The 14,786-nt window shown below is 59.3% G+C and overlaps 1 protein-coding gene across 1 annotated transcript; it reads left to right on the plus strand.

Annotated features, from left to right (window-relative positions):
• Positions 1-3,185: 3,185 nt before the first annotated feature.
• Positions 3,186-14,346, plus strand: BCL3 (BCL3 transcription coactivator). The gene is made up of 9 exons (XM_082367065.1): positions 3,186-5,050; positions 6,771-6,924; positions 11,283-11,391; positions 11,630-11,834; positions 11,942-12,030; positions 12,242-12,319; positions 12,932-13,099; positions 13,465-13,582; positions 13,720-14,346. Exons 1-9 carry the CDS (start codon positions 4,795-4,797, stop codon positions 13,905-13,907), a joined length of 1,365 nt encoding a protein of 454 aa, XP_082223191.1. The 5' UTR covers positions 3,186-4,794; the 3' UTR covers positions 13,908-14,346.
• Positions 14,347-14,786: the final 440 nt, after the last annotated feature.

Below are 14,786 nucleotides of genomic sequence, written 5' to 3' on the forward strand. Positions count from 1 at the left end.
GACCCCTCTGCCCTACACCTGACCTTCCCAGAACACCACCCCCCCTACCCCCGCCCAGGGCAGCTGCTGATATCCGCAAACCTCTCCCACCACATTGCCCCTGTCTGATCAAAGCAGTGAATGCCGGGGAGGGTGTCCAGTCTCAAAGCCCGCCTGGAGAGGATGTTGCAATCCTCTGACTCAGCGGAGTGCGTGCAGACCCAGCAAGAGGGAGAAAGGGGAAGATTAAGTCTTGGCCCAAGCCCCAGACGGGCTGATCCTGCCTAGTGCCAGGGATTCCAGTAGCCTCCAAGGCCCCAGGGTGGGGAGGAACCAGGAGGTGCAGGGCATGCTCCAGGAAGCTGGCCTGCATTCACCCCTGCGGGTGGGGTGGAGCCTCGGAGAACAGAGCCGTCTGCCAACCCAGGGTGGACTGGCAGCCCAGAGCCCAGACGGGAGGCTGTGTGACCTTGGGCAAGTCCCTTCCCATCCTGCTCACCGTCTCTGTTTTCCTCTGTCTGCAAAATTCACTTGCTCTCCCCAAGCCTCTCTTAAAACTAACTTGATTCCCTCCTGCTGCAATGTGACCTTCTCTCCGTTGGCTCAACCCTCCCTGGCCTGCAGAAGAGCACTGTAGAAAGACTGTAGACCCTAGGGCACGTGACCTTGCCTCTCCCGTGCCTGAGTTTCCCCATCTAAACCATTTCTTCCCAGGAAGTGTCTAGAATTAGAGCCGAGAGGGAAGGCCCGCGGTCTCTGGGACTAATGACCACCCCTCCCAGGTAAGTGGTGCAGCAACCGGGATGCTGGGGTCACAGAGACCTGGCTTAAAAACATGACTCCCCCTGTCTCTCACATTTCCCTAGGCAGTGACTTCACTCCTTTGTGCCTGTTTCTTTCTCTGTAAAATAGGGATTTTCGTTGACTTTTCCTCACAAGGTGTCAAGAGAATGAAGTGGGTCAATTCCTAGTGGGAGCTCAGCCAGACTGAATATGTCCATCTTGTCTCATCTCTGGGTGGAAAACGGTGACAAGAAAGACCTGGCCTGGTGGGTGAAGGCAGGCTACGTGGAGACGAGAACAGATATCATTCATTCATTCAGCCATTCATTCTGCACACCTGGTCTCAAACTGCTCAGCAGTCCTGGGAGGCAGAAGCTGTTATCATCCCCAACTGTAAAGTCATGACAAAGGCACAGAGAGGGAAAGCTACCTATCCAAGGTCACACAGCCAGCACATGGCAGAGCCAGGGCTCAAACCCATGTCTCTAAGCCCAGAATGTTGAATCCTAATTTCCTCAATGAAATGGGTCCTGCGGTTGAAAATTTGGGTTAATTGATTATAATAATTGTTATTATTCCTATGCCAAGTTATAACAGGAAGAATGGTTATAACAGGAAGAATAACAATAGCCGCTACATTGTATTGAGCACTTTATAATTCAGGACCTACAGAATGGAAGCGTATTTTCTTGATTTAGTCTGTTTTATCAATGAGGAAGCTGAGACTCCATAACGTTAAATAACTGCTGCAAGTCACAAAGCTAATGAAAGCCTGAGACAGGACTTATACCCAGGCCTCAGTCAGAAGCAAAGAGGACAAGGCCCAGGAATGAAGCCAATAGGAACTTAGGGTCTGACCAGCCCAATCTTCTCCTCTTAGGAGAAACTGAGCTCTCACCCCGCCCCCCCCCCCACAACCAAGAGCAAGAAAGCTGTTCCAGGATCACAGCCTTCTAGCTAGGACTTCATTTCCCTCTTGGGACCTTGAACAGGTATAATCGTGGCCCTTCCTCCCCCAGGGACGTCTGGGGAAGGACAAGGGGAGAAGAAGCAGTAGGAGGCAGGAGATCTGAACAGGTACAAAGGGTGGCCTGTGTGAAGGAAAGTGGTTAGACACCAGGCAGGACTTCCAGGCCTTCTCTGGGAAGTTTCTGGGACTCATCCAGGGGCCGCCCCTGCCGGTGGGGGACCTCCAGAGCTCCAGGCCCAGAGAGGGGAGACCCTGGTCCTTCCCAGCGAGGGCGCAGGGAGCAAGGGGAGAAAGGAGGGGCGAGAGCCATCCTGGTCCCTCATCACTCCGTTCCCGACACTGGAGGGAGGCGGCTGCGGGAACTGGGACTTTCCTGAGCAGCAGAAGATTCTGGGAAATCAGAGACAGCTGCGGGGCGGGGCTGACTCCAGGCCTCCCCTCTCCTCCCTCCCCTCAGTCCCTGCTGGTTCCCCAAGCACGCCGCTCTTCCCTCCGCCCCGAGGGGGCCCTCCTCAAACTGCCCCTCCTCCCTCAGAATTTGCCTCCACCCTCAGACCCTCTTCAAGCCTCCTCTTCCCTCAGATCCTTCACCCTCCAACGCCGCCCCCCACTCTCTCCTCCTCCCTCGGAACCACTGTCCTCACTTGGTCCTTCTCAGACCTCCTCAGACCTTCTCCCTCTCCCTCAGACCCTCTCCCCTCCCTTAGACAACCTACTTCTCTCTCAGACCTGTCTTCCTCCTTCAGACCCTCCTCCCTCAGACTCTTTTATCCCTCCTCCATCCTCAGACTGAGAACCCCCAGCGCCCTCTCTCTCAGCCCCTCCAAGCCCCCGTGGGCCGAGCGCAGACACCCCCTTCCCCCTATCTGGGCCCAGAGCCATTTCTCCACCGGCCGCAAGGCAGCCGGGGAGTGGGAGGGCCTCGGGCCGCCGTCCAGCGCTACTTCCTAGGGTCATCACCCTGACAAGCCCCGCTGCTCCGAGGCTCAGCTGCCCTCTGTACAGCAGGGTCGTGTTCTACATCCCGGCCCGTCCCTGTGTTTGAGAGTCCCGGGAGGGGAGGGCTGGGTAGGCGGGGACCCCAGACTTTCCACCCTAATTCCCTCACCTCTTCCCTTGTCGCCACAACTCTGCGGGCAGGGGGTGACAGCAGCCCCATTTTCCAGAAGAACAAACTGAGTCTCAAGAGGAATGACCTGTCTAAGGTCCACTGTCAACAAGGGGTGGAAGTGGGACTTGAACCCAGGTCTTGCCCCCAGATGCTCTCCCATTACAGGGGGCCGAGGAGGAGATCCAGAGAGGCAGAAAGGAGAGAAGGGGGAAAAGGGCGAGGCTTCTGTCAGCCCACAGATGCTCCTCACATCCCGGTAACGATCGACCGGGGTGGGGCCCCAGTCTTGGGCAAAGTCCCTTTCTGAGAACCGGGGGCCCACACCCATTTTCAGGGTCCCAGGAAGGGGAGACGAGACGCAGCCAGAGATCGGGAGACAAAAATATGGGACGGGGCTGGAGACAGAGAGAGGGAGGCTAGGGATGGAGATGCAGAGACATGGGGAGACACACAGAACCGGGGAGACCTTGCGAGCCGCCTGGACAGAGCCGGGGTGAAGCACCCATTCCCTCGTCCCCTTAGGTCCCCAAGGCCTTCCGCTCCGCCTCCCGTAACTCCGTGACCGGCACTCAACCCCAGCGACGGCCCCGCCTCCAGGGAAATCCGGGAAAGCCCCGCGCGACTGGGGCCCCTCCCCGGGGCGGGGAGAAGGGCGGCCGGGGAGGGGACACGGGAGAAGCCCGCCTCTGCCCTTCCCTCCCCCCGTTACCCAACCCCGCCCAGCCGCCCGCAGCTCCTGCCGGCCTCTGAGTCATGCCCCCAACCAGCCTGGCCTGTTCCCCACCCACCAACCCCGCCCGGGATGGGAGGGGGACGTGGGGCAGAAGGGGAGCCAGACGGCCCCCCGCCTCCTGGGCCCGGGCTTTGGTCGCTGTGACTCTGGTCTTGCGGCCCTGCGGCTCTTGCTATGTCCCCGTCTCCCTCCTCCTTAGTCTCTCACGACCTCCATGCCCCTTTCGCCACGTCTCTTTCTTTCTCTGTGCATCGAGGATTCCCGGAGCACCCACCCTGTGCCCAGCGGCTCCGGCTGGGTGCAGGGACCCCGCCGGGAAGAGACACGTTCACTGTTTCCCTGCGCACTCCCCACCGAACACCACCCCCAGCGAAGTTCAGACCCAAAGCTGAGGAGGCACAGGGAGGAGGCAGAGATGGGGGCAGGGCAGGCAGAGGGGTAGTGCCTGGGCGCCTGCGGAGCGTAGTCCCTGCTCCGGGTGCGTCTTTTCGCTCCCACAAAGGAGGAAACGGCTCACAGAAGGGAAGTGCCTGGTCAAGGTCACCCAGCGAGGAAGTAGGAGTCGGGAATCGAACCCGCGTCTTAGCGACCCCAGGACCTCAGGGAATTGCCTCCCTGGGGGAGAGGCTGAGAAGCAGACAGCACTCGAGTGACAGAGAGATAGATGGTGAGGGAAGCAAAGAGACGATAGAGACAGAGACACTGAGAACAGAGACGCAGAGATAGAGAGACATCTATCCAGACCCGAAAGTCAGAGAGAGAGAGTTACAGACTGAGAGATACAGAGGCCTATAGCCAGAAAGACAAAAACGCGGAGACAGAGCCTGACGCCCGCAGCCGCAGGGGTGGGGACCCCGCAACCCGCGACCCCGCCTTCTTCCCACCCACCCCCCCGCCCCCCGCCAAGGCCCGGCCGCTCCGGGCGCCGCGGGGCTGGGAGGGGGCGGGCGCGGGGCGCGGCGCGGGCGGGGCGCTCTGCAGGCTGCACCGCGGGACGGCGGGAGCGGCGGCGGGTCCAGGAAACCCCTGGGGCGGACGGGTGGCCCCGGGGGGGCCGGGGGCGGGGAGGCGGGCGGTCTGCACCGCCCGGGCCGACAAAAGTCCCTTCAGTTCAGCCGGCGGCAGGGGAAGTCCCGGCGCTCGGCGCAGCCACCCTCCCGTGCCGCCGAGCCCAGCCGCACTCCGGCCGCCCGCTCGGCCGCCGTCCCCGGCGGCCCCATGCCCCGATGCCCCGCGGGGACCATGGACGAGGGGCCCGTGGACCTGCGTACCCGGCCCAAGGCCGCCGGACCCCCAGGCGCCGCGCTGCCGCTCCGCAAGCGCCCTCTGCGCGCGCCCTCCCCGGAGCCCGCCGCCCCCCGCGGCGCTGCGGGCCCCGTCGTCCCCCCGGATCCCCTCCGCGGTGGCTCAGACACGCCAGCGGTGCCTGCGCCCCCCCACGGCCTGGCCCGGCCAGAAGCAATTTACTACCAGGGTGAGTGGCTTCCGCGGGTCATGGCCGGGTGGGGGCCAGGCAGTGCAGAGGGTCACTACCGGAGCCAGGGGCAGAGCTCCGACGTAATATACGGGGCCTCGGGCAGCTGAGGGACAGAAGCCAAGGTCCCAAGGGCACAGATATGGGGTTCCTGGGGAGCTGGGCGCACAGCCTGAGGTCCCAGGGGTGCAGATATGGGAGCTTCAGGGAGCAGTGCCTTGGGACACAGATATCGGGGTTGTAGGAAGGCTGGGTGTCAGGGGGCCCTGAGGGGTAGAGCCCAGGGTCCGAGTGCCACATATAGGGAGCTAGGAGACAGTGCCCAGCAGTACAGAAACGGGCTCTCAGGGAATCAAGCCCCAGGTACACAGAATTATAAACTCTTCAGAACCCAGATATCTAGGGTTATAAGGAATCAGTACTTGGACCCAAGAAACTGGGGTTCTTGGCATCCCGAACTATATGTGGGGTCAAAGGAAGTCAGGGGAACAGAGATTGGGGTTCTAAGGAGACAGATATTAAGGATCCCCGGATGTCAAAATCTCGGGAACCAAGATATCGGGAGACGATGGGAATTAGGAGAACAGCGTTGGAGTTCTGAGCACCCTGATATCTGGGATCACAAGGACCCAAGGAAACTGATCCAGATACCAGGGTTCTTTAAGGAGCCAGCAGGACAGAGATCTGGGGTTCTGAGCACCCAGTTCTGCTTGCAAGTGATCAGTGTCTTCGCTGGGGTCACAAGGTCAGGTGGCCTTAGGGGGCTTGGGCTCAGTCTAAGAACTGGGGGCAGGACTGGGGAGTTCTGGGACTCAAGGATTTAGAGCCAGGAAGAAGGATTCAGGGGTCTCTGGGCAGAAGGCCTCAGGGTGTCAAGGCCTGGTATTGGACATGCAAGAACCAGGAAACTTGGGGGTTCAGGAATGGGAGCCCCCAAGGACCAGGAGATGACAGAGAAGGCCAAAATCCATTTTCCCGATCCTGTCTCCATCCTTGACCTCCAGGAGGGGGTGGCCCCTCCCACAGCTGTGCCCACCTCACGATCTCGGAGTGACCCCCAGAGCTGCAGAGACCCCATGTCTAGTGCCTCCAGACCTTTGCCCAGTTTCTGCACCTTCCACCCCCTCAGAGTACAGCTTCAAGCTGTGCATCAGGAGGCCTGTCACAGCCTTCTCCTTTTTCCTATTCCCCTGATGAGAACCTGGGCCTCAGTTTTCCCCATCTGTGTGATGGGTGGATATGGATTTGCCTGCTACCATGGTCCCTTCCAACAGTTTGATCTGAACACGTTTCTGGCACCACTCTCTCTCCCCAAACTCTGTACACATTCACCCCACACCCTACATCCAGTGCTTCATCCATCCTTACCTCCCTCAGCCACAGATTCACTCAGCAAACAGGCCCTGAGGTCCCCCTGCTGAGTGATGATGGGGGTTCAGTCCTTAAGGGACTCTCTGCCTAGTGGGAGATGGGGCATCAGACACAAGTAAAGATAAGTGACAGTGAGAGTGTCCAGGGCTGGGGGGGTGGGGGAGGAAGCTGTGGGAGCCCAGAGGAGGGATGCGGTAGAGGAGTTTGTCTTGCGCCTTGAGGACTCAGTAGGAGATGCAAAAGGGACCTGGGAAAAAGGGCAGGTGACACGCAGGAGTGAAGGCCGGGAGGCGGGGGGTGGGTTGAGGATCTGTGGGCTTGGTCTCACGCATGTCCTTTCTCTTCCCAGGACCTTTACTGTCCCTGTACCCCACCCCGACAATGGGCTCCCCCTTTCCTCTGCTGAACCTGCCTACACCCCTGTACCCCATGGTGTGCTCCATGGAACACCCCCTGTCGGCTGACATCGCCATGGCCACCCATGCGGATGAGGACGGAGACACGTGAGTGACAGTCCCCCATTCATGGAGGGTAGTAGGGAGTGGGGAGACCAACCTTCCACCCACCTCACCCACCCACCACAGCACAGGGGCACTCAGCGTGGACTTTCAAGTTACCTGCACCTGAGTTAGAACCCTGTCTCCACCGCTGTCTGTGTGAGACTCTGAGCAAGCCCCTTTCCCTCTCTGGGGCTCAGTTTCCTCTTCTGAAAAATTGGGCACCCTGAGAGCACTTAGCTCCCAGGACTGTTTTTGGAGCAATGGGCTTCAAATGTTTTATCAAAATCCCAAAATGAGGAAGACATCTCACTGACCGATTTATTATACGAACTATACATGTTAAGCCCCTAGCACTGAGCCTTGCAGATTGACTGTTCAATATGTATTAATTACTGGTATTATTATCGTTATTGCTTTTTACTAAGCCCAGCACAGACACGCACATATAAACTTGAAATAAAAATTGCACAGAACAAAACAACGCTCACCCTTACGACTTGGGATCTACTTTGGGATTTTCTATTCTAGTCTTATATCATTGTTTCCTGGTCATAGCCCACTAAATTAATTTGACGAGCCCTTAAATTGACTTCCCAAATCTCATGGTTTTATTATCTGCCGTTTGAGGGACATGCTTCTGAGCAGCATGAAGCTGCTGAGAAATCCTGCATGGGAGGGCCTAGCACATAGTAAGCACTCCATATACTTGACCACCATGGTTATTGTTATTCTGTCGACCTCGGTTTGAATCTCAGCCGGCCACTTTCCCACCCCTCTCTACCTCAGTTTCCCCCTGTAATAACAGGAAGCATAAGATGAGGGTCTCTGTGAGGCAGAAATGAAATGATTTCTATAAAGCGATTATCTGGGAATGGGTTTGGGGACTGGAAACCACAGGTGGAGATGGGATGGACAAGCCTATTTCTACAAGGAAAGGGGGGCCTCCACCACTGGCTCCTGGGTGACTTCACATCCTCGAGCCTCAGTTTCCCTATCTGGAAATCCGGGCTCATAATCACAATTAGGATTCAGTGCAGTGATGTACATATATACAGTGCATAGAATTGGGGTGGGGGGCACACAGTAGGTGCTCAGTACATGGGAGTGGCTTTTGATTGGTTGAACAGAGCTCCCAGGGTTGTCATGGACTTATCCTTGTGAACCCAAGCAGGAGAAAGTGCCTGAGATATACATATACAGGGCTCGGTAAAGCTAGTTCCCGCCCACTCTGGGTACGTCTGGGGTCATCAGTGAAATAGATTTAATTTGTATCTGTCCCCAGGGGTGATTTGTTTGCAGCCTGTGAAAGCAGGGTGCGGAGGCGACCTGGCACACCAGTCTCCAGCCCCACGCCCCAGCCGCCCTCCCCGCCCTCCCCGCTCTCCCCCAAAGCAAACACTTCTGCCTCAGCTGCCTGTTGGGGGAAATCCCTTCCCGCAGAACCTGACCGCAGCCCAGCTGCTCTGCCTCCCCCACGTCAGCACCCGTCACTCACTCGCAGCCTCCCCCTCCTGGCGCTCCCTCTAACCTTAACCCCTTCCGCTGGGGCCGAGACTTTACCGGAATGGGCAGCAGGCGCAGGCCAGGCGGGGGAGGGGGAGGGGGGACACGCTAGGTCTGGGTCCCCAGAACAGCAAAGCTATGGTTGGGAGGCTGGACTTCTAGGGATTCAAGGGAGTAAGATCTCAGGGCATTCGGACAACCTCCCTCCGCCCCCTCCGCTCCCCCCGCCACCCCCACCCCCCACCCCCACCCCCACCCCCACCCCCGCCACCAAGAAGTCAGGAGGCACTGGGGAGATGGAAGTCTGGGTCTCCAAGAGAGGGGGGAACGCATTCTGAGTCCCAGAGAGCAGAGGTTGGGGTACTGCATTCCGTGACCCCTGAGCGGGTAAGAAGCAGGGGGCAGGGCAGCTTGGGGATCTAGAACTCGGAGGGAAGGGGAAAGTCCGTTTCCGCAAAGAGTTAGGGCACCGTATTCCCGGGTCCCAGGAGATCTTGGGGATGGATGCCAGGATGTGGTGGGGGTTAGGGAGCCAGCTGGAGTCGGAGCCCTGGAGGGTGGAGTTCCAGAGGGGTCCCCTGGCTGGAGAAGTTGGGGCCCTTACCCCCAGGGTAACTAGATCGCTTTGGATTAGGCTCCCCTCTCCGCCCTATTCGAGGATGGAAGTTGGGGTGTCTGGGTGGCCGGGGTAGATCCCCGACGGGACAGGCTTCCCTCCCCCGGGAGCAGGAAGCCGAGCCCCGCCCAGCAGACCTGTTACTGGAAGTCCGAGGGCTGGGCCGCCCCTCCCGTCCCCACTTCCTCCAGCCCCGCCCCACCCCCTGCGGCCCGCGCGTTTATGGGAACTCAGGCCTGGACGGTTTCTCTGAAATAATTTTCTCCCTCTGCCCTCACTTAACCCCGCCCGCCCCGAAGGGGACCCAGGCCGGGCGTCCTGGGAGATGCAGGGAGGGGAGGGAGCCCTTCCCAAGGGGGGCCCTGGCCCAGGTCCGACCCCTCCCCCAAGATTTCTTTTTAAATTTGGCTTTCTCGGCTCAGAATCCAGGTTCAGCGTTACACCTGCATAATCTCCTCCTGGGAGATGGGCGTTCTTGTAGGCTATACTTTACGGAGGAGAAACCCGAGGCTGTAAAGGGCCACCTAGCCGCACAGCTAGAGAGACTTGTAACGCAATTTGCAACCCTGACCTACTCAGCCCCGGCAAAGCCCCCAGGGCTGCAGGATTTCTCTACCTCCAGTACCTAGGGAGCTGGATTCTGGATGCAGATTCGACAGTTGGGAGAACCGCTGTTCACCCCTCTTAGCCACGCCCTGGTCTGTCAGCAAGCAGTGGTGGGTGAGAAAGAAGTTGCTCTAGAAAATGGCCTTTAAAGAAAGGTTGTAGGGACTGTGTACCTCCAGTCAGCCTTGTGCCCTCAGCGCCAATGTCCCCCACCCCATACAGTCGTCCCAGATTGCTCTCAGCTCTAAATGGCTCTTCCAGGTTGGGGGCCCTGGGAAGTGGGCAGGAAGTTTATTGAAAAGTGTTATCCAGATCAATGCCTACAGAGATGGAGGAAGCAGGACTGGGCAGAGGGAGAATTTGAGCTGCTACGTAGTAGTTTCATCAGGGCCTCAGTTATCCCACAGGGAATGTTGCAGCTGGAGTGGCCCTCAGAGTTGGGGCCAGAAGCCCAGGCCTTTGACGCCCACACGGAGCAGTCACTGGATGCCATTGGGTGGCATCTACCCACCTCACCCCCATGACCTGGGCAAGCAGCTCTTTTCAGCGGAGGGTAATTCCCAGAGAGAGCCGAGAGCTGACAACCTTCCCAGAAGTTGAGGGAATGAGTCCTTCAGTCCAGAAGGGGGAGGACCTGGGTTGCGCAGTCCAGCTTCCCAAACAGTGACTAGTTTGTCCCACCTCCCTTCTGGGCAAAACTTCCTCCACATACATACTCTTGGGATGGAGGCTGACCGTGATCTCCAGTCACCACTGATGGAGACCTTGATGGTATCGTGTTCATCCCCACCCATTCCACAGATGAGAAAACTGTGGCCTGGAGTGGGGTGGGAATGTGGTTATCAGCTTCAAGGATGGCCAGGGATCGTTGAGGGGGACTCATCTATTCAGAGCGTGTTTGTGGAGCACCTGCTCAGCACCAGCCACTGTCCTAGGCACTGGGCAGTGATGGAAGCACACCAAACGCTCTACCCTGGTGGAGGTGACATTCTATCGGGGGAGATTCAGACAGGAAACAAGTAAAGTGTACCACGTCAGGTGATGAACTGGAGGAAAATAAAGCCGGGGGAGGGGGAGGGAGCCGCTGCTGTACCATTTTAGCAGAGGCCCAAATGAGGGGAGCTAGCCCTGCAGGTATGGGGGGAAGACTCTTCCCAGCAGAGGGAACAGCCAGTGCAAAGGCCTAGGAGGCAAGCATGCTTGGTATGTTTGAGGAACACCAAGGAGGCGAGTGGCCAGAGTGGGCTCAGGAGAGTGGACAGAGATGATATCAAAAGGAATTGAAGAGCGGGAGGCAAGATGACACAGGGCCTGTGGGCCATGGTGAGGACTTTACTCTGAGGATTCTGTGCAGAAAAGGGGCATGACCTGACTTAGGTTCTAAAAGGGTCCCTCTAGCTGCTATGTGAGGGACAGACAGTAGAGCAGGATGGAAGCAGGGAGGCCAGCGAGGAGGGGATGGTCCAGGAGGGGAGACGGTGGTGCCTGAACCAGGATGGAGGGAGTGGGGGTGGGGAGCAGTGGTTGGATTCTAGAGACACTTCTAAAGTATCCTGCACATTTTGGAGTTAGCACTGCTAAGAGTATGGGGGTGAGAGGTGACCAGCCTCTAACGCCTGTGATCCTCCACCCCCAGGCCACTCCACATTGCGGTGGTGCAGGGCAATCTGCCAGCTGTGCATCGGCTAGTCAACCTCTTCCAGCATGGCGGCCGGGAGCTGGATATCTACAACAACCTCCGGCAGGTGAGGCTGGGGGCCTGGGGACCTGGATCTAATGGAAGAGGGGTCTGGGAACCTGGACTCCTGTTTCCTAGGGGAAGAAGAGCTGGGGGCCCTGACTCTTGAGTCGGAGGGAGGAGGTGCTCCAGATTTCTGTTTCCTGCCCAAGACTACAGCTGGGAATCAGGACTCGGGAATTCTGAGGGAGGCAGGACTGGGACGCAGGGCAGGGGACGGGTCCTTCACAGTCTCTGTTCCCCAGACACCGCTACACCTGGCTGTGATCACCACTTTGCCGTCTGTGGTCCGGCTCCTGGTGATGGCCGGTGCCAGCCCCATGGCACTGGACCGCCACGGCCAGACGGCAGCCCACCTAGCTTGCGAGCACCGCAGCCCGGCCTGCCTGCGGGCCCTGCTGGACAGCGCGGCCGGGGGCACCATGGACCTGGAGGCCCGCAATTACGACGGTGGGCATCTACTCGGGCGCGGGGTGGGGCTGTCCAGCAGGACCTGAAGTCCTTCTGAGGCTGCAAAGCCCCAGGCCCAGGTTTAACTGAGTCTCCCTCTCCTTCAGGGCTCACCGCCCTGCACGTGGCCGTGAACACCGAGTGCCAAGAAGCGGTGCTGCTCTTGCTGGAGCACGGCGCGGACATCGACGCGGTGGTGAGCGCGATTGGGCCGGGGGAGGGGCCAAGAGGAGCAGAGAGGGGCGGGGCCAACGGGGCGGGGCTTGGGTGGGAGAGAGCCCGAATGGGTGGGGTGGGGCTTGAAGAATCTAAGGGGATTGAGATGCTGGACCAAGCGGTTAGGATGCGGGCCGCCGGCTGTTTGGGCAGTGCTAGGAGACGCTTAAAACCTTCCCTCCCTGCCGCAGGACATTAAGAGTGGCCGCTCCCCACTCATCCACGCCGTGGAAAACAACAGCCTTAGCATGGTGCAGCTGCTGCTACAGGTGGGTAAGGCCCCTGCCCGTGGCCTCTCGCCCACCCTTTCCTCTGACACCAACCGGCTGTCGCCCTATCCCTGCCACCGACGCCGCCTTCCAGTTCTGGCTCTTGCTCTTGCTGCGCTTCCAGCCCCGACCTTTCCTTCTAGGCCTCGTTCTGTCAACCCTAGGACTTCACCCCTCCAGGCTACGAACTAGTCCCGAGTCTTCTCCCATCCCTCCTCCGGCCCCAAAACTTCCCAGGCCCCAACCAGCTAGAGTCTTGCTGACTCTGTCTTCCGGCTTTGGCCCTGTCCCCGCGCCGTCCTTCCGCCCCGACTCCGTCCACGATCAGGCCCAGACTCTGGACCCTTCCCTTCTCTGACTCCGCCCCTGCTTTAGCCGGGGCTGCTGAGTCCAGCTCCGGTTGATTCGGCGCCGCCCCTCCAATCCCGCTCTGTCCCGCCTTTGTTTCCAACTTCTACCCTTCTATCACCCAACCCCGATCTGGCCCCGCCCCAGGTTGTGAGTCCCACCCCCACACCCGGCCCCGCCCCTCACTGTGGCCCCGCCCCCTGGGTTCCGCCCCCCTGCACCGGGACCTGGCGGTGGTCCTGACCGGCGCCTCCCCGCCCGCAGCACGGCGCCAACGTGAACGCGCAGATGTACTCGGGCAGCTCGGCGCTGCACTCGGCGTCAGGCCGCGGGCTCCTCCCGCTCGTGCGCACGCTGGTCCGCAGCGGCGCCGACAGCGGCCTCAAGAACTGCCACAACGACACGCCGCTCATGGTGGCGCGCAGCCGCCGGGTGAGTGTGCGCGCTGGTGGCGGCAGGGGTTACAGGGGTTGCAGGGGTGTCTGTGCCCGAGCGCCGGTCCGCGCGGATGTGACAGGTGAGTGGGCACGTGTGTGCAGGGGATGCGGCGTGTGGGCGTGTGCGCGTCTGTGCCAGGGCGTGGAGGCAAGCTGGTGAGCCTGAGGGCGTGGGTGTGAGTTCTAGACAAAGGAGTGACTGAGGCACAAAGAAAGGAAGTGACTTGTCCCCCTGCACGTACTGAGAAAGAGGCGGTGCTCCCTGAGCTGGGGGACCCCGTGAGCTAGGAGAGATGGAGAGAGGCAGGGCTGTGTGGGCAGGGGTGGCCTGGTGATGACCGCCCCTCCACCGCTCCACAGGTCATCGACATCCTGAGAGGGAAGGCCACACGGCCTGCTCCTGCATGCCAGCCAGAGCCCTCCCCTGACCGGAGTGCCACCACCTCCCCTGAGAGCAGCAGCCGCCTCAGCTCCAATGGTGAGAAACCGGCTCCCAACTTCCAGCAGCCCAGCTCCGCCCTCCCTCAGAACCCAGGAGTGGGGGTCCGCAGCCCCCTTCTCCCTGGATCCAGCCTCTCACTGCCCTCACCCCTTGTCTCTCTTCTCTTCCCACAGGTCTTCTGTCCGCATCACCACCCTCCTCGCCCTCCCAGTCTCCCCCCAAGGACCCCCCTGGATTCCCCATGGTTCCCCCCAATTTTTTCCTTCCTGCCTCATCTCCACCGACCTTCCTGCCCTATGCTGGGGTCCTCCGAGCCCCTGGCCGGCCGGTGCCCCCCTCCCCAGCTCCAGGAGGTAGCTGAGAGGGATGGGGGGGCAGATCTCGGACTCATGAGGAGGGACCTCACTGCCCTATGGGGTCAGCCCTCCTGGAAACTGTGAAGATCTCACTCTGCCCCCCCCCCCAATCTTCTGGACCAGGATTTGCACAGAGGCACATATATTTACCCATAACCGCCCCCCTCTTCTCAGCACGGATATTCCCCCATCTCGTCCCCACCCCCAGCCCGGGACTCTTACCCTATTATTCTCAGGCACCAGTCTCCCATGTGGAACTTCACCCAATCGTTCATTTCCTTCTCCTCTCCCAGAGCTGGTGGAACCAAGGAACGGCCCTCCCCTCTGGCCTTTACCCAGTTCAGTAAGGAGGAAGAGATGGGCTGTAGCCACGCACTGATATAAATGTAAATTATTAGGCTTTTTGGTTGGATTTCTTTTGTAATAAACTATTTTTGTACCATATCCCTGGCTTTGCTAGGCCTCTTTCATGAGGAGGTCTGGAGGAAGTGTGTTTCTGTGTGTGCCCACCTGGGTGCCGTATCCAGCTGACTCCATGTGAGTCTCAGACTGACAGTGACATGTGTAGGCGACTCTAGGACTTCCGGTGTGTTGTAAATGTTCTGTCATTGTGTCACTGTGCCATTGTTTCTGGGGATGACGTGAAGTGTGACATCTTTCCAGAGGACCCTGTTGGATTCCATAGTGACCTTAGGTGTGTGCATGTGTGTGTGTGTGTGTGTGTGTGTGTGCTTCTGAAGGATTCTGTGGTTTCTGGGTCCCTGTGGTACCACAGCTGACTGTTGCGTACCTGTGGTAAACTGCTGATGCCAGTTGTCTCTGGGTCTCTGTGCGTGTAGCATTTGTGCGTGTTCCTAACGTTGAGACCTGCGGTCATCGTGTGA

Source organism: Balaenoptera borealis (genome assembly GCF_965194805.1).
Source record: "Balaenoptera borealis genome assembly, chromosome: 19".
Lineage (NCBI taxonomy): Eukaryota > Metazoa > Chordata > Mammalia > Artiodactyla > Balaenopteridae > Balaenoptera > Balaenoptera borealis.